General features: G+C 35.2%; 1 protein-coding gene across 50 annotated transcripts in view; it reads left to right on the forward strand.

The window, feature by feature from the left end:
- Window positions 1-24,763, forward strand: part of STAU2 (staufen double-stranded RNA binding protein 2) — a 333,314-nt gene that overhangs the window by 146,931 nt on the left and 161,620 nt on the right. For all 50 annotated transcript variants that reach the window (XM_081501630.1, XM_081501611.1, XM_081501636.1 and 47 more), the window contains 2 exons: window positions 4,112-4,243; window positions 16,815-16,875. In XM_081501630.1, the coding sequence (XP_081357756.1) occupies window positions 4,112-4,243; window positions 16,815-16,875 (193 nt within the window). The remainder of the gene's footprint in view (window positions 1-4,111; window positions 4,244-16,814; window positions 16,876-24,763) is intronic.

A 24,763-nucleotide genomic window follows, 5' to 3' on the forward strand; every position in this document is an offset into this window, starting at 1 on the left:
TTACATATGGTAATGTATGTTTCCATATTGCTCTCTCCATACATCCCACCCTCTCCTTCCTTCCCCCACCCCAGCCGTGTCCTTAAGTCTGTTCTCTATGTCTGTGTCTCCATTGCTACTCTGCGAATAGGTTCATCAGTACCATCTTTATAGATCCTATATATATGTGTTAATATATAATATTTGTTTTTCTCTTTCTGATTTACTTCACTCTGTATAATAGGCTCTAGGTTCATCCACCTCATTAGGACCGACTCAAATGCGTTCCTTTTTGTGGCTGAGTAATATGAATGAACATTGAGTTTTCGTAAATGCTCTTGTTCAATTTATGTGGGTGATCATATGATTTGTCTCCTTAACTGATTAATATAGCAGATAACATTGATTTTGTTTGAATTCCAAATGTTAGACCTACCTTACATATTTGAAATAAACTTAACTTAGTCATTATTTTTCTTTTTTTTTTTCACATTGTTTTGTTCAGTGTATTATTTTAAATTAGCATTTATGTTCATGAATGAAACTGGTCTTTACATTTTTTTTCTTATACTTTTCTTGTTGGATTTTGAAACCAAAGTGATGCTTCACTGAATAATTGGGGATGGATTCCTTTTTTTTTTTTATTTTTGGATGCATTTTTGTAAGAGTAGCATTATTCTTCCTTAAATATTAGGTAGAACTTGCTAGAAAAACTCTCAGAAGTTTTCGTTGTGAAAAAATTTTTAATTGTGGTTTTAACTTCTTTTGTAGTCATAGATTTATATAGTTAGGGGTTTATTAAGTGCCAGTTTTGGAAATTTGCATTGTCTAGAAAATTTTCCATTTTATTTAAATATTAAAAAATGTTAGCTGAATTATTATCTTATTATTTTGTAATGCTACAGAAGGTTCATAATCTCCCATCTTCATTCTTAATTGTGTCTTCTCTTATTTTTTCTTGATCAGTCTTACCTTTGGTTTATCACTGTATTAGTCTTTTCAGGGAACCAACTTTTGGCTTTTTGAACTTCTCAGTTGTACTTTGTTTTATATTTCCTAAATTTTGCTCTTGTTTTTAATGTTCTATTTCTTTGGATTTATTTTGCTGTTAGTAACTACTTGAGATGAATGGTTAGCTCATTACTCTTCTGCCTTTCTCTAAGCTTTTAAGGCTTATATGTTTTCTTTTACACCCTCTTTAGCTGGATCTTTCAAGTTTTGACATATTATATTTCCATTATTACTTATTTAAAATATTTCCAGTGAGATGTCTTCTTTGCCCATAGATTATTTAGATTACATTGTTTAATTTCCGAAATTGTGATTATCTTCTTGTTTGCTCCTTCTATCACTTACTGAGAACAATCTGTAAAAATAAATCCCACTTTCACTGTGTATTTTCTATTTCTTCATGTAATTTTTTCCTTTTTTGTTTTCTGATTTAATTTTTATATTTGTATTATGTCAGCATATACATGGCTAAAAAATCATTACCCAGCTCAGGAAACGTACATGTGGATATAAGATGGCTGATGTACATTTAAATATGTGGATGGACATACATGTGTGCATCTTGTTCACAAAAGAGAACTGTGGGATAGTTGTAATGATAAAAAGCTACTGTTTATTGAGCAATTATGCTATAATATACACTGTAGTTTACATACATTTTCTTGTTTAATTTTCAAAGTAACACTGTTAGGTCATTGTATTACCCTTCTTTTACTAATGAAAAATCTAGGGTTTAGAGATATTAAATAATTTGAATCAGTTCATGGGAAATAGTGGAGTTGGATTTCATACCCAAATCTGACTCGGAAGTCTTTGTTTTCAACCACAGTATTGTATTAATCTTTATATGTTCTCTTCAGAAATTATTTAATGTAATCCTTTGTAAACTATATAATTTTTTAAATTTATTTTTTTGGATTAAAGACTTTTTATTGATATATAGTTGAGGTACAATAGTATATGTTACAAGGGTACAGTATAATAATTTATAATTTTTTAAGGTTATACTCCATTTATAGTTACTATAAAGTATTGGCTATATTGTCTTTGCTGTATAGTATATCCTTACAGCTTATTTTATATATAATAGTTTGTACCTCTTAATCCCCTGCCCCTATAGTGCCCCTCCCTGCTTCCCTCTCCCCACTGGTTTGTTTTCTATATCTGTAAGTCTGTTTCTTTTTTTTATATTTACTAGTTTGTTGTATTTTTAGATTCCACGAATAAGTGACATCATACAGTATTTGTATTCCTCTGACTTATTTCACTTAGCGTAATATCCTTCAAATTCATCCGTGTTGTTTCATTTGGCAAAATTTCATTCTTTTTATGACTGCGTGGCACCCCACTCCAGTACTCTTGCCTGGAAAATCCCATGGATGGAAGAGCCTGGTAGGCTGCAGTCCATGGGGTCGCCAAGAGTCGGACACGACTGAGCAACTTCACTTTCGCTTTTCACTTTCATGCATTGCAGAAGGAAATGGCAACCCACTCCAGTGTTCTTGCCTGGAGAATCCCAGGGACGGGAGAGCCCGGTGGGCTGCCGTCTATGGGGTCGCACAGAGTCGGACACGACTGACGCAACTTAGCAGCAGCGGTATTCTACTGTGTATATAATTACCACATCTTCTTTATCCATTCATCTGTTGAGGATGCTGAGGTTGCGTCTTATCTTGGCAGTTGTAAACAATGCTGCTATGAACGTGGAGGTGTGTGTATCTTTTTAAATTAGTGTTTTTGTTTTTTTTAGATAAATACCCAGGAGTGGAATTGCTGGGACATATGGCAATTTTTTTTGTTTTAATGATTTTTACTGGAGTATAGTTGTTTTACAGTATTGTATTAGTTTTAAGTGTACAGCAAAATGAATCAGTTATACATATACATGTTGTTGTTTAGTTGCTAGGTTGTGTCTGACTCTTTTGCGACCCCATGGACTGTAGCCAGCAGGCTTCTCTGTTCATGGGATTCTCCAGGCAAGAATACTGGAGTGGTTTGCCATTTCCTTCTCCAGGGGATCTTCCTAACACAGGGATCAAACCTGTGTTTGCTGCATTGCAGGCAGATTCTTCACCACTGAGCCACCTGGGAAGCATACATATACATATATTCACTCTTTTTAAGGTTCTTTTCCTATATAGGTCATTACGAGTATTGAGTAGAGTTCCTGTGTTATATAATAGTCCTCACTAGTTACCTATTTTATGTATAGTAGTGTATGTATCTCTATTCCATTCTCCCAGTTTATCCCTGCTCCCATCCCATTTTTAGTTCTTTGGAGAAACTGCCACGTTGTGTTCCGTAGTGGCCACACCAATTTGCATTCCCACCAGCAGTGTACAAGGGCTCCCTTTTGTCCCCATCCTTGCCAGCATTAGTTATTTGTGATATTTTTGACGATAGCCGTTCTGACAGGTTTGAGGTAATATCTCATTGTTTTGTTGATTTGCATTTCCCTCATGATTAGCAGTGCTGAGCATCTTTTCATGTGCCTGTTGATCATCTCCTTATCCTCTTTGGAGGAATGGGTATTCAAGTTTTCTGCACATTTTAACATTACTTTAAATGGCAGCAATATGAATTTTAGCCTTTTCAGTTTATTAATTTAAGTAAAGAATACTAAATGTAGTTATAATCAACTCTCTACAATGTGAATTTTATTTTTCTGCTTATATAAATAAGTTTATTGTTTAAAAATCAAAGAATATAGAAATATGTAAGGAAATAAAAATGTCCTAAGACTCTTTTGGTTGGATGGCATCACCGACTCGATAGACATGAGTTTGAGCAATCATTGGGAGTTGGTGATGCACAGGGAAGCCTGGCACGCTGCAGTTCATAGGGTCGCAAAGAGTTGGACACAACTGACCGACTGAACTGAACTGAACTGAAGATTCTGTCATCCTGATATAACCCCCATTGACATTTTGAGGACCAGATTTCCATACTTTTCTCTGTGTATGCATATATATATAATAATATAAAAGGGATCTTAATTGCTATTTTATTATGGACTGAACTTTATATTTTTGAATGCTAGAGAGCAGAACACATTGCTTTGTGATGTTAATGTTTGTTACCAAAGCAGCTGTCATTACATTTCTTACTTTATTCTTACCAGGTCAAGGTAGGCAATGAAGTTGCTACTGGAACAGGACCTAATAAAAAGATAGCCAAAAAAAATGCTGCAGAAGCTATGCTGTTACAACTTGGTTATAAAGCATCCACTAGTCTTCAAGATCAGCTTGACAAGGTGAGAGTTAAATTTACACAGATAAGTTCTGTCCTGTCAGAATATAAAAATAATGAGCAAGTTCTGTTCCAGTGTTCCTTGACTCTTAGTACTGTCTTAACTAGTGTAAAGTAGATGTCAAGTTTTAACTTCTCCAAGTTGGTACTCTTATCTTCATATCTTTAAAGATACAGATTCTCCTGGTACAAAATAACCACTGTTTATGGGTCATGATAAAATATTATAATCTTACAATTAGAAAATATTAAAAATTTGCTGTATAATTGTATATATTTTATATAATATTAACATCAGTGTAGTAAGTTTTACCTTACTGACTAATGATTTTTGCCTTATATACCGTTTTTTAATTTGTGCTTTTTAAGAATGGAGGTTGTTAGCCTTTATTTCTGGAATACAGCTGAAAACCCTGGAAATAAAGATCCTGAGTTATACCTTTAGGGCAGGAGCTATATAGGACAGACACTCTATAAACTGATTTTTCTATTTACTTTAAATTAAAGGTAAACTCAGAGGGTGTTTATTTTCTGCCAAGACTTGTGTTCATGGTCCCTTATTTCTTCTGCAGCAGGTAATGACATCATTAACACCTGCCTGTATTGCAAGAGAAGCTGAGAACCCTGAATTCAGGACTTGGCAGTTAACTTGGCAGTAACTGACTTCATTTCACTTTGTATTCAATTATCATTTTATCTATACATTTGTAGAAATTATTTTTATTAAGCATTTCGTTGTATGAACATTCCCAAAACAAGCTTAATAATTATTTCTGTCATAAACAATGTGGTTTTTTCCATGCCATTTTCTCACATACAGATTCTATTTCAGGGATATTTTCAGTTTCTGCAGGAACACCTTTGTGAGGTTTGGAGTAAAAATGAAATTATCTATTAAAAAATACTTAGATACACTTTTTAAGGTGCTGTAAATATCTAGGCAGTTATTTTGAGTGAGTAAAAATTATTTATCTGTGTGAAATCATTGGAGATTTCAGTTCTGTTTTTATAACCTGGCTAGTGAATGTGTTTTCTTCTTTTAAAAGTATTTGTAACATGAAACCTAACACGTGTTCAAGTTTCTGTAGTTCTTACATTGTGTATATGTTGTTTTAACTTAACACATTTATATTGACTTAAAACTGGTAAGTGATTTATAAAAATATGTCAGAATAAATCTCCTCGTAGACTTTTATTTGTAAGTTAAGTGAAAATAAAACAGAACAAAACACCGGCATTAATTTCATTAATTAGAAAAACATATTTTTGCATACCCACTGTGTTATTAGTTAGGGTTCTCCAGAGGACTGGAGTCCCACAGGGAGTGTGTGTGTGTATGTGTGTGCGTGTATGTATCACACAGAGACTTATTTTAAGGAGTTGGCCCATGAAGTTTTGGATGCTTGGCTACTCCAGAATTTGCTGGGGACGCCAGCAGGCTGGAGACTCAGGAAGGAGCTGGAGAGTCTGGAGGCCGTTGACTGGCAAGCTGCCTCTCGTTCCAGGGAAGGTCAGCCTTTGCCTAGGCAGGCCTTCAACAACGCCCACCCACATTCTACACAGCCATTTTTTTTACTCTTTAGAGTTCAGTGATTTAAATGTAAATCTCTTCCAAAAACACCCTCACAGAAACACCCAGAATAACGTTTGGCCAAATACCTGAGTACCTAGCCCAGACAAGTTGCCACATAAAATTAATCATCACACCCACTAAATGCCAGACACTTAAAACTGAAGATAAGATGACTGGAATTTGGTCCCCACACTCACGAAACTGACCAATAAGTATTAGGGGTGAGGAGCTTACATCACGTAACAAAAGTTACAGTATAATTAAAATTCTAGATATGTGAAGATGAGTCTGGAAAGTCAGGAGTAGCTGAGATGACTGTTTTTACGTGAAGCAACGTGCTTTTGAATTATTAATTTGAGATTTGAGCTTGAAAATGGCATGATCTGGTTTGCTTTCTACATAGGACAGTCCTATAAGTAGTGTAGTGAATGGATATGGGCAGGACAGGACTGAAGGCAGGGAGGCCAGTGCTAGCAGAATTGTTCAGTGAAAGATACTGACGGTCTGAACTAGGGCAGTGAGAGAGGGGAAAGACACCAGCCATGCTTCTTAAGTGTATGTGTTAAGATTTCAGTAGCAGATAACATGCATGGAGGATAAAGAAAGGAGGAGGAAGAACACCTGTAAAAGAGAGAGTAGCAAGAGACTTTAAGGAAAAGGTGCACCTTGGTGGTCCAGTGTTTAGGACTTGGTGCTTTCACTGGCCTGGCCCCGGGTTCATTCCTTGGTCAGGGAACTAAGATTCCCACAAGCCACATGGCATGGCCAAAAATAAAAAAAAGGGGTAGTTGTATGCTGCAAAGGTGGAGTAAGAGGAGTTAGTTAATACCTTGATTTGTCAATAAGATCTTTTGAGAATGTGACAAAAGCAATTATAAAAATAAATCTTTAAAAGTAGCTTTAAAAAAGTTGGCTTTTTAAAAAAATAATCAAGATATGTACATAATTGAGTGGTGATGGTGGTGGTGGTTTAGTTGCTAAGTTGTTTCTGACTCTTGCGATCCAATGGACTATAGCCTGCCATGTTCCTCTGTCCATAGAAGAATTTAAAAGTGCAAAAGAGTGAACAGTGAAGAAAAAATTAGCCTCACTTTACCCTGTGACCCTCAGACTTGGTCTCTTCCTAAAGGTATCTCCCATGTTTAGTTAATGTTTGTACATCATTTAGAATAGTGTCTGAATATAGTGAATCTTGTATAAGGATTCAAAAAAAAAAAAAGAAGATAAATGTCCTTACAAAGATATTCTGTATGTATGCACTAATATATCTCCACTTTAAAAACATTAAGATTTAGTGAACTGCAGCTTAATGAATTTTGACAAGTGTGTGTGTGACCCTCATCACAATTAAGATTTATAACATTACTGTTACCCCAGTTTCTTAATACCATTTTATAGTAAATGTCTTTCCTTTTCCTCAGCCCCTGACAAACGCTGATCTGATTTCTCACTCTACAGTTTTGCCTTTTCCAGAATATTGAATAAATTGAATGGTACATTATGTAGCCCTTTGTGTCAACCTTTATTGTTGAGATTCATCCAGGTTGTTGCATTTACCATTTGTTCATCTTTTTTATTGTTTGTTATTGTTTTATTCTTCACCAACATTTAGGTTTTCAGTTTGAGGCTATTGTAAATAAAGTGGTTATAAACATTCATGTACAAATCTTGGTTGTATATATTCTCTAATATAGCCTGTTAGGTACATATTCATATAATAGCTGCACAAGCCACTTTATTAGAAACTGAAGATGTTTTCCAGAGAGGTTGTGCCATTTTGCATTTCCACAAGCAATGTTTGAGGTTTCTGCTTGCTCCACATCTTCTCTAGCTCTTGGTATTGTCGATTTTTATAGCTTTGATGATGCTGTTAGGTGTTTAATATTGTTTCATTGGATTTCATTTCCATTTTCCCTAGTTAGTAATGCTGACTAGTTCATCATATATTTATTTACCACTCGTATCTCTTCTTTGAAATATCGGTTCAAAATTTTTGTCTTTTAAAAAATTGGATGGTTTACTTTCTTATTATTGAGTTGTAAAAGTTCATTATATATTTTGGATGCCAGTGCCTTATCAGATAAAGGATTCCTGTCTCTCACTTTCTGTCTTCTCTTCTCCTTTTTTACATATGTTGTCCAGTTGTCCAAACACCCTTTGTTTAAAAGATGAATGCTTTTTCCATTAAGTTACTTAGACCTTTGTTGAAAATGAGTTGACCACTTATGTGTGGGTCTGTTTCTAGATTTTCTGTTCTGTTAATCTGTATGTCTGTTCTTCAACTGTACAACTGTATATAGAGTGTAGCTTTTTTTGGTAAGGTTTGAGATCAGATAAAGAACTTCATCTTTGTTCTGCTTTTAAAAAATTGTTTTGGCTAATCTTTGTATTTTCATAATAAATTTTTGAATCAATTTCTAACAAAAAAATATCCAATTGGAATTTTTCTTTGGGATTGTGTTGAATATTACATATATCATGTTTGCATTTATTAATATATCTTAAAAAGATTCAGTCTTCCAATCTTTGAACTCTGTTTATTTAGGTTTTTCGAAATATATCCCAGCAGTGTTTTGTACTTTTTTATAGAAATATCTTCCACATTTTTTATGTTTATCCCTAAATGTTTCATGTTTGTGGGTGCTGTTGGTAATGGCATTGGTTTTTAATTTCAGTTTCTAATTCTTCTCTTCTAGCATATAGCAATACAATTGTTTTTACATTTTGTCTTTGCATCCTATGACCTTGCTGAACTGACTTATCTGTTAAAGTAGCTTATTTTGTAGATTTTTTGCAATTTTCTGCATTGACGATTGTGTTATCTGCTAATAAAGACAGTTTGCTTTTTTCTTGCTAATCTGTACGCTTTCATTTATTTGTCTTGCTTTATTGCCGTGAGTGAAACATCCCATTCAGTGTTGAATAGAAGGCTAATTGTTAAAATAGAAAAACAGGTATCTTGACTTTGTGCCCGATCTTACAAGGAAATTGTTCAGTCTTTTGTTATTATATACCATGATGCTTGTAGGTTTTTTATACATGCTCTACATCAGGTTGATAGTTCCTAGTGTTCCTACCTTGTTGAGAAGTTTTTCTCCCCTTAATTATCAGTGAATGTTGAATTTTGCCAAATGTTTTCTCTGCATCTGTTGATGCTCATGATTTTTCTGTTTACTTTGTAGATATGGTGAATTTTTTTTTAATTGATGGATTTTTAAAATTTATGTGATACAGGTTTCCCCCACTATCTGAAAGTAAAGCAATTCCTGTGAAACCTTTTGTAAGCCAAAATGGCCTGAAATAAAGAAGCAGTTACCTTAGGACTCATCTTGCTAACGCATGCACAAAATAAATCCAGACAGAACACAGATTCTCACACACGGTTCAAAGCTGTGGTGACTGGATGCTGAGATACTGAGTATAGTTGCCACTCTCACTGCTCTTGGTGTGTGCTGCCTCAGTAATGGTGAAATAAAACACACTGAATGGTATTTTTTGTTTTTCCATAAAAATGAAAATCCTCTTTGGATTTCTTTTAGTTAGCAAAAACAGGTACTAGTGCAGGTCTTTCATAAAAGCAAAGTGACATAAACTTTTGAAAAGTGTGAAATACCTGTATGTACATACACAGCAAAAAATTACCATTTTAACCATTTTTAGGTGTACAATTCAGTGGCATTAAGTACATTTACAGTGTTCTACAACTATCTCCACTATCCACTTCCAGAAAATTTTCATCATCTGAAATAGAAATACTGGTTTTAGTATCATTATCAGGGTAGTGCTGGACTTATATAGTAAGTTTGGAAGTATCTTCTTTTCTTTAATCATCTCAGAGAGTTTGGTATTCTTCCTTCATTAAGCATTGAGTAAAATTTACTGGTAGAGCCATCTGGGTTTATAATTTTTTTTGTAAGAAGGTTTTAAGTATAAATTGATATAAAAATAGATATAAGACTACTCAGATTACCTACTGCTGAGTGAGCTTTGGTAGTTTGAATCTTTCAAGAAGTCTGTCCATTTCCTCTAAGCTGAATTTAATGGTATAAAATTGTTCATAGGATTCCTTTGTTATTCTTTTAATGGCTATAGCATCTGTAATGATATTTTCTCTCTCATGTCTGATATTGATAATTGTTTCCTCTCTTTTTATATCCTGATGAATCTAGCTAGGGGTTTGTCAATTGTTTTTATCATTTTCAAACAACAAGGTTGTGATTTCATTGATTTTTTTTCCCTATTATTCTGTTTTCAGTTTTACTGGTTTCTGTTCTTTATTTTATCCGTCCTTCATTTGCTTTGGGTTTAATTTTCTGTTATTTTTCTACTTTTGTAAGCCAGAAGCTTAGGCTGTGGATCTGAGAATTTAGTGATATATATTTCTCTTCAAGTACTGGTTTAGCCCTGGCCCACAAATTTTGAGAAGTTGAGTTTTTACTTTTTGTTTCAACAAAATATGTTCTAATTTCCCTTTGTTTTCTTCTTTCAAGTCCTATGTCTCTTCTGAGTTTGTTTACTTCATTTATCAAGTGCTAATGTCACCAACTATAAATTTGAATTTGTCTGCTTTCAATTTTATCAGTTTTGTTTTATGTACTTTGAAGCTATGTTGTTATATTCATATACATTTAGGATTCTTGTATCTTTTTGATGACTTTACCACTTTATTATTATGTGATTTTCTTTCCATCCCTGGTAATATTCCTTGTTCTGAATTCTTATTTGATATTAATATAGTCACCAGTTTTATTTTGATTAGTGTTTGCATGGAATATTTTCCCCCCACCATTTTATTTTTAGCCTATCAGTGTCTTTATGTTTAAATTGGTTTCTTTTAGAAAACATATAATTGAGTCTTGCCTTTAAAAATACCCTTTGACAATCTCTACCTTTAGTTGGGGGTGATCAGATCACTTGTACTTATTGTAGCTTTTGATATGGTTGGATTTAAACCTATCATTTTTCTAATTGTTTCTATTTATTCCATTTATTCTTGGTTCACTTTTTTCTCTTTGACCTCCCATGTAGTCATACATTTTACTTATCTTTATATGTACAAAACCTATAATTCATTGCTACTGATTTCACTTTATACAGTCAATTTTCTTTCTATGTGGTTAGAATCACAGAAAAGACATTTAACCTCATTTTTACTGTTTTCAATACTCTTCATTTGTTTAGATCCAGATTTCTTTCTGGTATTATACTCTTGTTTGTAGAACTTCCTTTAATACTACTTGTATTAGCATGTCTGCTGGCAGTGATTTCTGTCAACTTTTGTTGGATGAGAAATTTATTTTATATTCATTTTAGAAGTTACTTTTGTGTGGGTATAGGATTCTGAGTTTTTCTGTTTCTTTCAGCACTTTCAGAGATCTCATTCCATTGTCTTCTGACTTGCATAGTCTTCTGTATGAAGTCTGCTGTAATTGTCTTCTTTTTCATCTTGATATGCTTTCTTCCTCCCTCTAAAGGCCTTCGGAAATGTCCTTTTTTTTACTAGTTCTTAGCAGTTTAACTCTGATGTATCTAAATTTGATTCTTTCTTTCTCTTCTTCTTCCCTCTCCCCCTTCCTTTTCTTTTTCTCCCTGTCTCTTCATTTTCTTCCTCTTCCTCTTTCCTTTCTTCTCTTTTTTGTATTTTTCCTGCTTAATGAATATGAATATATTGGATCTGTGATTTGTTGTTTTTTTTAAAATTTTTGTCAAATTCTCAGGTATTATCTTTCTTTTCAGATATTTCTTCTTCCTTGTTTTCTCTCTCCTTGGGAGTTTCCAGTTATATATATGTTAGACCATTAGTACTGTCTTATAGATCCAGGATTTTCTGCTCCTTTTTACTTTTCACTCCGTTTTTTGGTGTGTCTCAGTTTGAGTAATTTCTATTAATTTATCTGCAGTATTACTGACTTATTTCTTGAGGTGTATCCATCTGTTAATAATGTTATCAATATTAATTTTCATCTGTGGTATTTTTCCCCTAGGATTTCCATATGCTTTTCTTATATAGTTTCTGTTTTTTTAATAAAATTCTCCAAATGTTCATGCATGTTGTCTGCCTTTTTCATTAGATCTTTTAGCCTGTTAATCACAGGTATTATAAAACTTATTTCTTAGATTTCTAGCACGTGGGTCATCTCTGGGCTCTGTTTTATTGGCTTGTTTTTTTATTTTTAATTTTCATTTATTTATTTTTAATTGGAGGATAATTGCTTTACAATGTTGTATTTGTTTCTGCTATACAACAACATGAATCAGCTATAAGTATACGTATATCTCCCCCCACCACACCACCCTTGAGCCTCCCTTTTATTGACTTCTTTATTGTTTGACATATTTCTTTTTGCAATTTTGGGTGTCTTATAATGTTTGAATGAACATTGGACATTGTATTGAGAAACAGTAAAGGCAGAGTTAAGTAGTACTTATGTTAAGAAATAGACATGTCTCTTTTTCTGTCAGACTGTTAACATGGAGGGTAGCATCAATCTAGTTGGTAGTTAAGCTCATTTTGGGTGTTTTGTTTCCACAGTTACCATTAACTTCAGGTTCCTTTAGCTTTGGTTTGCCATTGTCTGTTTTATGTGGGGTGAGGTTTGGGGAAGATTTTCCTCAATTTTTCTGCTCCATCCTCTGGTTTCATCAGTCCTGTCTTTGCTATGCCATGAGGTGAGGGATATCTCTATGCTCCATAGTCAATTGCTGTTGCTTATTATTTGGTTGTAGGATTGTGTTGAGTATAGAAGCATAGTTTTTGATTTTCTTGTACAGCTTCATTCTCAAACTCTGTGTGCCTGAGTCTCAGAAGTGGTTTTTTCCTAATGTTTCTACCTCCTTCTCCATGGTAGCCAAACTTTACTTTTGATCTGTAGGTTGTCTTAGGTGCAGTAGAGTTTTCCAGCCCCTTCCCCAGCATTTTCAGAAATCTGCTTTATACTGGTGTAGGGATTTGCTCTCAAGAAGGTTTTCATCCCCTTCTTTTTTTTCTAGGAGCAGGTAACTTTTGCTTCTAATCTTTTTGCAGAGACAGTGAGTCCTTGCCTGAGCTTTTGGAGCAACAAAATTTCTTGCCTTATCCCAGAGGCAGACAGGATTTGTTTCTCCTTTTTCTCTTGTGGCTTGTGCTCTTTGCTTTGTGTAAAAGAAGAGTCTAATGAGTAAAGTCACTCAGTCATATCTGACTCTTTACGACCCCATGGACTGTAGCCTACCACACTCCTCCGTCCATGGGATTTTCCAAGCAAGAGTACTGGAATGGGTTGCCATTTCCTTCTCCAGAGGAGTGTGCAAATTTCTGTGCTGTTCTCTCTGCTTTACACCTGCACCCCTGAGTGGGGCTCTTTGCTTCTCTGCTGTATCCTCAGTTGTCCTGACTTCCCAAAGGAAGCCCATAGAAAAGAACTTCTCTCTGGAGTTCCTAATTTTTCTAAACTGCTGTGCTGACCCTCACACAGTCTTTTAGAATTCATTAACATTTCATCTGCTTTCTTCTTACCAGTATTTTTGATATTCATCTCTTTCTTCTTTGCCAATATTGAAATATTTTGTGAGCTGAACCTAACTTCAGAGGGCTCTGTCACTCTCTAGAATTCATGTCATTTGTTTGCTTTACAATTTCAGATCTCTGATGGATTTGAGAAAAGTTATGATTTCTTACATTGTCTGAGTCATTGTTACATTTCTGCATTCTAAGGAAGAGCAGAACACTCTTTACTTTTTAAAAAATACACTGATTTTGCATCTTGTTCTTTTTTTCAGTTACATGGGGTTTCAGTTACAACTTGGAGCTTGTTCTGCAGCAAGATATAACTGGCATGTGCTTCATTCTTTGTTATATTTGATTATTACAGATTGTTCAAAGCAATACTCATGTATGTATAAGAAGTCAAGACTTATTCAAAATTAATGATATAAAGACTGGAGATTTATAATAAAAAACCATACTGTCCTGCCCTGGGAATGACCATTTCTGTTTCCTTTTTTACAGAGGCAACCACTCACTACCTGTTTTAGTTGTTCTGTTATTTTGTGCTGTTAATAACTTACACTGAAGTTTCTTGATTTTTTTCTTTTTAGATGTTATCTGAGTTCCTGCTTTGAAAACCGAAGATTTAGTTCTCTTACTCAACATGTATAGTTTTCTGTGTCTCTCTAACATCCCTGTACTCTCTGCCAAGTAAACACTTCCTGTACTGTTTAATTGCTTTGTTTTTTCTTTCTTGGAGTTCTTTATTTTCCTCTTCTATGTTGGATTGTTTGTTTGATAGACCTGCTGAAGACCTAATGTTTTGGTTCTTCTCTTCACTATTTCCCTGTTAATTCCTTTTGCCTCTCTCTTGTTGAGTTGCCTGCTTTCTGGACAGTTTCCTGTTCTTAATTTATTTTCTTGTGTTGATGGAGTACATGCTTTCATCGTTTTCTGATAGAGAATGCATGAGTAATACAGTTTTTTGAGATCTTGTAGTTCTGATATATCTTTATATTTCCCACACACTTAATTGGTAGTTTTTCTGAGATATAATTCTAAATAGGAAATATTTTTCCACAGTTCTGAAGGCATTGTACCAATGTTTTCTACCTCTCAGCATTACTGTTGAAATTCCAAAGTGTTCGGATTCTTTAGCCAGTTTATGAAACTTTTACATTTCCTCTCCCTTGTGATGCTTTTCTCACATCTTTTCTCAGAAGTTCTAAAATTTCTTGAGTGATTGACTGGATTTGTGTATTCTTTGATAAATTGTTTTTGGGTGTTTGGGTTTTAATCCAGAAATTCATATACTTTAAAAGTGGGGAAACTTTTATATTTTTTCTCTGATGATTTCTTTCCTTCCATTTTTGCTGTCGCTGCTTTCTAGGATACCTGTTAGTCTAAAGAGTGGATTTTTGCTTCTTTCTTTCCTCCTTTGTTTCTTTTCTGTTTCTCTTTTTGTTCTGTTTGCTGGGAAATTTCTTCAGTTTTGTCTTCTAATCCTTCTTTGAAATATTTTCCTTTGGCTATTGTATTTTTTTATTTCCCAGAGCTATTCTTCATTCTCAGAATATTCCTTTTTATAACCTGTTGTTCTTGTTTAATGGGTATAATATTTCTGTCTCTCTGAGAGGTTTTTTTTTAACCCTTTTTTGAGGTTTTATTCTGTTCCCTGTGTTATGCTCACCATTCCTTGTGGATTGAGAGGCTGGTTGTCTTTAGAGGCCCAGTAATAAAGGGAGCTGGGGGTCTTATCTTCTAGGATGTAACTTTGGAATCCATCTCTATTTTCAGTGTGGTGTATAGATCCATCTCATCCTCAGCTGTACCGGGTGTCCAGAGTCTCTTTGTTTTAGGCCTTTCTGAAGAGGCAACATTTTAGGAAATTTGTCTCTTTGGGGTCACAGAAGTGACCTGGAAGTTTCATAACATTTGAAAGACTTCCAAACAATCTTTCTATTTTCATACTCTTCCAGGATTCGTCTTTAGAAGTACCAGGTGTGCTTCTGATTCCTGAGGCTTTCTGGGGTCCTGAAGCACAAATCAGTTTACTCTTTGTAAGCTCTTTGTTAGCTTCTAGCTCTGCAGGTGAGGTTTCAGCTGGCCCACATCTGCTAAGTTAGTTGCAATTAATCTACTCTCCATGTTACAAATTTTGACTTATCTCTTCTTTTGATTCCTTTCATATTCAGGGGAGGCTGGGGGCAGAGGGAAGGAGAGAGAGTTTATGGATTATTGGATTATCAATTTAGAGTTGTTTGGGGAAAGAGAAGAGATTACTCTTAATGTTTACTCTCTCATGTTAAAGCAGAAACCTTACAAAAGCAGTTTCATTAGTGTTGAGATAGAAGTCAGAGAGCAGCAGGCTTGGGATTCAGTTGATGAAAAATTAGGCTTAAGGAATAAAACCTAATATTTAAATAACTTTGGTTATCAGTGGAAGGGTTGAAAAGGAGGAATGAAGTGCTAAATATATTATTACCAACTTCAACTGAGCCCTCAAATGTCTGAGGATCTGTATTCTTCTAATCGTTTAGCTCTTTCTTTCCTAGACTTTTTCCTTACTGTGTACACTTTCCTTGGATTTATAACCTCCCTCCCTCCCTCAGCGCCCCCCTCTCTCTATGATCCTGTCTTGTGCTTCACAGAGAACATGTGCATGGGAGTCTCCTCAGGCCTTCCCATCCACGTGTATCTGCATTTACACACGTTACCTTCTCTTCCACCTTTTCACAGTTGCAAGCTATTTGCTAGAAATGTAGTTTGTGTTTATATATGGATTTAATTTATCCATTTGATCTTTGACATCTGATACCATAATATAAAATACCAATGATAAAAAGAAATGTCTCCCCCCACCCCAGAGTACTTTATATCAATAACACCAGCTCCACAAAAAGAGAACATAACCAGTTAATGTCACTTATAATTTGATTAAAATACTACTTCAAAATGTCTGAGCTCAGAATGTATTTTACACTAAATGTTGACCAAATCATCTGTCAAAAGCCAGGATATTCCAGATCTTGCTTAGAGTTAGGGTTTAGTTTTCAATTTTTTGTACCTGTCATTAGCAGTATTCAGTGACCCTTATGAGGACTTTTTCAAAACAGACATAATAATATTTCTATCATTAATTTAACTTCAGAAGTGATAAAAAATCTCTTTTAGTTATTTCAGCACTTGCGTTGATTATTGTTTACTATGTGAAAACAATTTACTTCTTCGCCACCTTGATACAGCCCATGTTATACATAATATATATACTAAATATTATGCTAAATATGGGGCTTTCTTGATGATATAAATTATAAATTTAGATAGATAAAGGCAGGAGGCATAAGAAACAGATATGAATGTAGAAAAGGGATAGATGTTACAGTTCATGTTAGTAATTGTGTCCATGGTCCTGGGGTCAGCAGTGGAGAGGATGAGCAGAATAACCTGTACCCTTTTTTTATTAATTAGGATTAACTTTTTTTTTTTGAATTTTAGTTTCTTTCCTGAATTTAAACGATTGGTTTAATTTTTCAGACAGGGGAAAACAAAGGATGGAGTGGTCCAAAGGCTGGGTTTCCTGAACCAACAAATAACAGTAAGTTCCTACCTTTATATTAGCTACACTTGGTGTTCGTTAGTGGTTCCATGACTTGTCCCTCACTCGGAATTTACTGGGTCTTTTTGGGCCTGAGATGCTATGCTAAGTGTTTTGAAGGATGCAGGAGGTTGTGGTGTTTGCTTTCCTGCAACTGACAGAAGACACAGAGACTCATATCTTTAACACGGTTAAGCCATTGCAGACAGAAAACCATTTTATCCATAAAGTGATGATACTGGTTTTTTTTAAGTTGTTTTTATTGTGACATTATCACAGTAGAAAAGAATCAAGAAAGAGGAACAGTTATCTACCAGTCCAATATAACCCAGCATTAACTGTATTCACAGTTCTACTTTTTTAGGTACACACACAGACACTTTTACATAATTAGAACATAGACAAAAACTTGTAGTGTGTTTTCATTTAACATTGTAGTACACATTTTTCAGATTGTGCTGAGTCATTAGAATTTTTGGTATTTTATTAGACTTACTAATTGAAATATCAGAAATGTAAGGATAAAATTGCTCACAGTTTTATTCCAAATAATAGTATATCATCATTTAAAAATCCGCTTCAGTTCTACTGAAGTGGGAGAAGGGAGCTATGGTGATAGCTCCCTTCCTGGAGTGAATCTTCTAACTAGATACTTTTAAGTAGTTAATGGGAAGATGAAAGAGTCATCCTGAGTCTTTGGGGCCTTGATTGTTTTCAGCTCAAAGTAATCTACATGTCACAGAGAAACATTTTAGGATGGCAGGTAAATTTTGCTCATCTAAGATGATTCCCAGTGTTTGGAGCATCCTTCTAGTTGCTAGATAATATGCTGCTTGATTCATGAATCATTGAATACAGACAATCAGCTCTCAAAAAACTTTAAAAAGAATAAAAACTAAAATCCATTTCAGGTATTTCTGTTTTCAAAGGTACATGATCAAGCTGCTATACACTGGAAGTGTAGACATTTTTAACTTCCTCCCCACCTCTCCCCAAAAGCATCTGTTTTTACTGAAATGACCATTTTACTGTAAATCAGTAAAACAAAACAGCCAGCCAGTGAAGACCCTGGCAAAGTGAAGTCCCCAGTAAAGTCGGATCTCTCATTTCTAACCCCGGTTCTCTTCCTGATAACCTTCAGAAGCTGAATTAGCTTAAATACGTAAATTGTTGTCGTGAAGAGTATTCTTTCATATTAGTAGCTCATCTTTCGATGTATGATGAAATTTGTGACAATTCTTATCAGAGCCTGCTTATGAGAATTGAATTCTCAGATTATAAAAACTAGCCTCTTGAGAAAACTGTTTCAGTGAGGCAATGGTATTCATGAATTATTTTCTGGGAATAATTTAAATAACTCAATATGACTCTGGGCCTTTTGTCTATGTATGTAAGGATGATGAATGTGATAGGCTCAGCACATTGCCCAAAGAAAAAATGGAATCAGTTCAGGATTCTCAGAGAGTTTTTAATTCCTTTGTTGTTTGAATATATAGGATTGTATTTACTTGGGTTTCCCTGGTGGCTTAGACAGTAAAGAATCTGCCTGCAGTGTGGGAGACCTGGGTTCGATCTCTGGGTTGGGAGGATCCCCTGGAGGAGGGCTTGGCAACCCACTCCAGTATTCTTGCCTGGAGAATCCCATGGACAAAGGAGCCTGGCGGGCTACAATCCATGGGGTTGCGAAGAGTTGACTGAGTGACTAGGAACAGCACATAGTTATTTGCTCAAGGAATGTGAGAAACATTCAGTTGATTTCGGTTTTATATAAAGTACTTAGCACAGTAGCTCTTTCTTAGTAAGCACATAATGAATGTTAATTTCCTTCCATGCCTTCTCTCCTCCTCCTTTTAATAAAAATTCTGTAATTTTGTGTAGGCTTGCCAAAAATGTCTTTGTTAAACTTATCTCTCAGATTTTTCTGCATGTACACATGACCAAAGAATATGTATGGTTTGTATTTGAATGATTACTTTTGGCATTAGATTTTTTCTCAGAGAACATAAACATTACATATTTAAATATGGAAGTCAGATAGTTGTTAATTTGGTAGTTTTAACATGAAAGGACATTATAGATGACCTGAAGCCTCCATTACTAAACAGTGGTATTTTGACCCTCATCTTTACGTCTATTGATTTTTTTTTTTTTTTTTGGCTTTCTGAGGGATTTGGAACTCCTTTGCAAGTAGGGGAAGAAATATCACAAAAAGGCCCAGTGAGTTTCACTGATGAGAAATGTGTCAGAATGTCTAAAAGATTTGCTTTAAACATATTGTTGGAAATGATAAGCTGTTTGAAGCATCCTTAAAATTTAACCAAATGTTAGCACTTTAGGACTTTCTCTGGTCTCCAGTAGTTCAAAATTTGAAAGAAGAATGCTCCCTGGCCGCTTTCCAATATTGTAGAGGTGAGAAAGATGATACAGAAGTTCTCTGAGTGGGCCCTGCCCACGTTACCACGGACAGCGAGGGCAGTCCAGCTCTGACAGTTAACCGTCTCTCTTCTCCCGAGCGGGTTCTGTGTAGTGGAACCCCTGAGTCCTCCGGAGCCAGCTCCTAGCTACTTTAAATACAAGAAAAAGTAGATCACTATGATGACTCCATTACCTAAAAAGTAATTTAAATTCTCGTAGTTTGATAGCTTTTAGGTTAAAGTCTCTTCTACTTAATCGATTCCTTAAGTTTGAAATTTTGCCCTAGGTCTTTCCTGTCCTGTGGACAATATGTGTCTTAGTGTTTTGCAAGCAGAAGTTAGAGCAGGGGTTGCTCAGGATGGCACGTGAGAGGAAGACAGGAGTTTGAGACTGCCTGAGCTGCCTGCCTCACTGACATATTGTCTGACCTTGAGCAACTCAGTTTACATCTTCTTGTTCAATGTGCTCTATTAAGAGTTACACATATCAGTTTAATTTTCTAAACTTGATTAATCACCCTTGAATAACATCTAAAAAGGTAACATTACTTTGTAAACAACAGAATGTCATAAAGTGACCTCTGCATTGTTTTCTTGGCTAAACTTTACTTCACAAATTGTAGTTAAAAAGAACAAAATTGTAACCACTCATTATTTGGATAAATACTATGAAATTAACTTGGAGCCACAGTATACAAAAATTAAGAGAATGCAGAATTATAAAGGGGAAAGAAGACAATTTTAGCTTGGTGCAGTTAGCACCAAACTGTAGGTAGACAAAAAAAAGTTAATGTACATGTGCATTTAATATTTGAAGTGGGAGATATTTTTTTAAAAGATTACAATCATAAGAAACTGCTAACAGTTACAGCTAAGAAATAGTTTAAATGGTTTTGCAAGTGATTGTGATTGCATAGCCAGGTTCCTGGCTTGATTGGCTGCAGATTTAAAATATGGACCTAATTTTTATATCCTTCCCAGGCTTTCTTCATTGTCCTGAGTTGCAGAACATAGACCATTCTAAGTGTATTTTCACCTTGTGAATCACTGTCATAGTCATGTCAAAGTGTAAGAACACATAACTCTGTAATGTGAGGTTTGTGTTAAATTTAGCATGGGGGCAATTTTATGCTTGGCATGCACATAAAAAGCTAGATTTTTACAGATGAATGACTAGCAAGTTTTTTCAAAGATCATGCGTTTTAAAGACTTACTGATGGTTCATGGAAAATTTTGTAAAATACTTAGATACAGTTCAGTTGATAAAATCTTTTTTTTATTCACATTCCATGTTTCTTATTAATACAGGATTTTACTTAAAAGCAGGTTCATTGTTTCTTAAAGGTAAACTCCAGCTTAATTCAGAATTGGACTCAGCTCAAAGGTATTCAATGGTATGTGCCGAATCCACCCACTAAAACATTATTTGGAGGCATTTTTCACATAAATATTTTTCCGTTAACCTTTTAAAAAGTTTTATTTAGCCCCTGTGAAATATGCTGACTCTTCTAGGTTCATTAGAGATGACCCAAGACAAATACTTTTGGGATGGGAAAGAATTCTTATTAACCTTTGCAGTATTGAAGTTGACTTATCAAAAATTTTGTCACTTTTGTGTTATGCGTAAGACACTTCAGTCGTGTCCATTTCTGTGCCTGCCAGGCTTCTCTGTCCATGGGATTCTCCAGGCAAGAATATACAGTTCCCTTTGGGGGCTTCCATAATAGAAGCTTCTTTGTAATGAGACAGTTAAATTACTTGGAGCCAATACGATTTAAATATAAAGCCGAGTGATTCAACTTAATTATTTATTTGAACATAAAGACTGTGTTGGAAATCTAAGAGTATAGCTAACTTGTGGCAATCTATTTCATTTTCCTTCCAGTTTTATTGTTATAATTGACATATAACACTGTATAACTTTAAGGTGTACAGCATAATGATTTGACCTGCCTCATGAAATGATTATCACAATAAGCAATGTTGGGGACTACTTTCTAGTTGTGGTGTGCACCCCTCTCACTGTGGTGGCTTCTCTTGTCGTGGAGCATGGGCTCTAGAGCACAGGCTCAGTAGTTGTGGCACACGGGCTTTGTTGGCCCATGGCATGTGGGATCTTCCTGGGCCAGAAATAGATCCCATGTCTTCTGTATTTGCAGGCAGATTCTTAACCACCAAGGAAGTCTCAATTCATTGGTATTTCAATTAGGGGTATGAGAGAGTGTTAAACTTATCTGTTTTAGGCATACCAGTTGAGTTAATAATCAAATGCCCATTTATTTAAGGAAAAATAATCTGAAACTAGAAGGAAAGTCTTTAGTCAGATTAACACAGTGTATTTTTCTGAAATAATCTCAAGAAAGATGGAATGAATTTAAATTTTCGCGATTTAAAAAACTTGCTTGACTTATTTTTACATGCAAAACGATTTCAGATACATGTTTTTTGAAAAAAGAAAACCATATGAACAATTTAAGGCTGCATCCATTGATTGCAGGATGACAGTGTTTTTAAGCATAAGAGCAGAGGATGAAATCATAGGAAAGATACGAATTTAGATATATGAAAACCAAAAATGAATTCAAGGAACAGCATAGGAAAATAAAAAGTCAAATGATAGAAGGCATGACTTGCAGCCTATATAGCCACAGGTTAAAAATACACAAAGGACACTTATAGATTAATAAACTGTTGTGGCTCAGTAGTAAAGAATCTGCCTGCAATGCAGGGGACACTGGTTCAATCCCTGGGTCAGGAAGATCCCCTGGAGGAGGAAGTGGAAACCCATTCTAGTATCCTTGCCTGGGAAAGCCCATGGACAGAGGAGCCTGGCAGGCTATAGTCCACAGAGTCACAAAAGAGTTGGACACAACCTAGCGACTGAACAGCAATAAAATAATGCCCAAAAAACTTAGGGAGTCATTTAAAAAGAACAGAAATTAAATAATGAAATTGTTCAGCAATCAGGAAATTCCAGATTAGAAATAAATGTTACATAATTTCTGATCCATATAATTGACGAGAATTAAAAAATGATGATTCCAACCATTGAAGCAACAAGCACTCAGCAGCTGTTAGAGGATGGTGAATTAGCAGTGCCTTTCTGAAGAAGTAAGAATACAAAGCTTAGGCCCACTTTTTCTTATAACTTAACTAAAAGATATGGAAAAATATAAGAGATTTTTTTTCTGTAATAAACATACCCTAGTTTATAATCAGAAAAAAAATTCAAGTATATTTATAACATTCACAGATGTACAAAGTTTGGCCTGAATTGCACAATCTGTTTGAATTTGAACAAATGATATATATATATATTAAATAGCTGGGGAGGTAGTTATCTGAATACCTAAGGCTCTCCACTTGAGGAGCCTTTTATGACTGTTTTTTAAGAAGAGAAAATGAGCAAGTTTTCTAAAGTTTGACTGCAATTTCAGTTTCTGAAATTTGTTTTGGAAATCCGAAATATGTGCTCTGTATTCTCAGAGCCCTATGGGGATCAAAGGTGTTTGGAACTAGGATTTTTACGACTGAAAAAGAACAGAGCAGTGACACACAGATGAAAGCCTCCCGGACTGAAAGTTGAGGTATTAAGAACTACAGTGTTGATTTTCTCTGTTATCAAAAGAAACTCTACAATAAACATAGGAGAAAATAAGAGTAGTAAGCACTCATTCATCAGCTTGTCTAGAAAGATGGAGGTTTATAAACTCCCAGGTAATATATTGTAATTTTCCAAGAGATGTTAAACTGTGTGTTATTTTTAAAGAAAAAATATAGGTAGTGCTTGATATATAGTACATTTAACACATATAAGTTATGACGCATGATAATAAACACTTAAGATTCCCACCACTCTACTTGAGACCCACAGTGTTACCAGTGTTGTTACCTTCTTTCTTGTCTCTTGGCTGGCTTGCCTTTTCCCACCTGAGGTCACTGCTTGCTCTGGATTTTACATGTAGTCCTCCCAACTTGTTAAGTATGTGTCTTTAACAGTATTTGTTTAGTTTTGCTTTTTTAAACTTTAGGAAAAAAATGACATTATGCTGTATATTTTCTGGAACTTTGTTTTCCCACTTCAAATTTTAATTTAAGACTATTTTGTTAACATATAGTTATTTCATCCACTGTGCCACTGTGTGCATATTCTATAATTAATTTATCCCCCTATTAAGCCACTGAGGTTATTTGCAAGATTTTGTTATTGTAAACAGCATTACTGTAAACATTTTTGACCATGTCTCCCAGTACACATGTGTAAGAGTTTCTGGGAACACATCTTGGAGTGGAATCTGTGTATAACTGGGTATGTGTAAACTCAGATTACAGGAAATACTGGTTGTTTTGTAGTAGAAGAACTGGAGAGCCCTTCAAAATATCTAATAGAAATAGAAACATTTTAAAGTCACTTTTATACCTTTGATTTCATTTTGATGATGTTTTAGTTGGATTAGTTCGAATTTAGTTCAAATCTACTCTGCAATGGCACCCCACTCCAGTACTCTTGCCTGGCAAATCCCATGGATGGAGGAGCCTGGTGGGCTCCAGTCCATGGAGTCGCTAAGAGTCGGACACGACTGAGCGACTTCACTTTCACTTTTCACTTTCATGCATTGGAAAAGGAAATGGCAACCCACCCCAGTGTTCTTGCCTGGAGGGCCCCGGGGACGGGGGAGCCTGGTGGGCTGCCATCTGTGGGGTTGCACAGAGTCGGACACGACTGGGGCGACTTGACAGCAGCAGCTACTCTTATCATTGTTAGTCTCTCAGTTGTGTGCGACTCTTTGTGACCCCATGGACTGTAGCCTGCCAGACTCCTCTCTCCGTGGGATTCTCCAGGCAAGAATACTAGAGTGGGTTGCCATTCCCTTCTCCAGGGGATCTTCCCAACCCAGGGATTGAACCTGGGTCTCCTGCATTGCAGGTGGATTCTTTATCATCTGAGCCACCAGGGAAGCTGTACTATATAAGAGTAAAATAAATAAGACTATATCATTAATCTTATTTATTTTACTCTTCTATTGTTACTTAGTCTTTTCAATGGATAAAAATTTTAAATGTAAAAAATGTTAGGAATCTCCCTTTTGTCCTCTTTGGTGCAGTTTCCACCCTGTCTCTCAAACAAGTAACTTTTGATTAGTTTCTTATATATTACTCCAGAATCTTTTTATACATATAGAAGCAAATTCAAATGTGGATAAAATAATACATACTATTATTTAATATGTTTTCTAGACACACTCTTCTACAATTTTCTTTTCATTCAACAATATGTCCCAAAGATCTTTCGAAGTTGATTATGTGTAGGACTTTAGTCTTATTGTTATTGAACTAGTTTTGAACTGACGGGCACTGGGATTGTTTACTTCCCAGGTAGCTCAGTGGTAAAGAATCTGCCTGCCAAGCTAGAAACATGGGTTCGATCCCTGGTTTGGAGGACTGTAGCCTACTAGGCTCCTGCATTCATGGAA

This window comes from Giraffa tippelskirchi, chromosome 6 (genome assembly GCF_054371585.1).
Source record: "Giraffa tippelskirchi isolate mGirTip1 chromosome 6, T2T-mGirTip1v1.2.pri, whole genome shotgun sequence".
Taxonomy (NCBI): domain Eukaryota; kingdom Metazoa; phylum Chordata; class Mammalia; order Artiodactyla; family Giraffidae; genus Giraffa; species Giraffa tippelskirchi.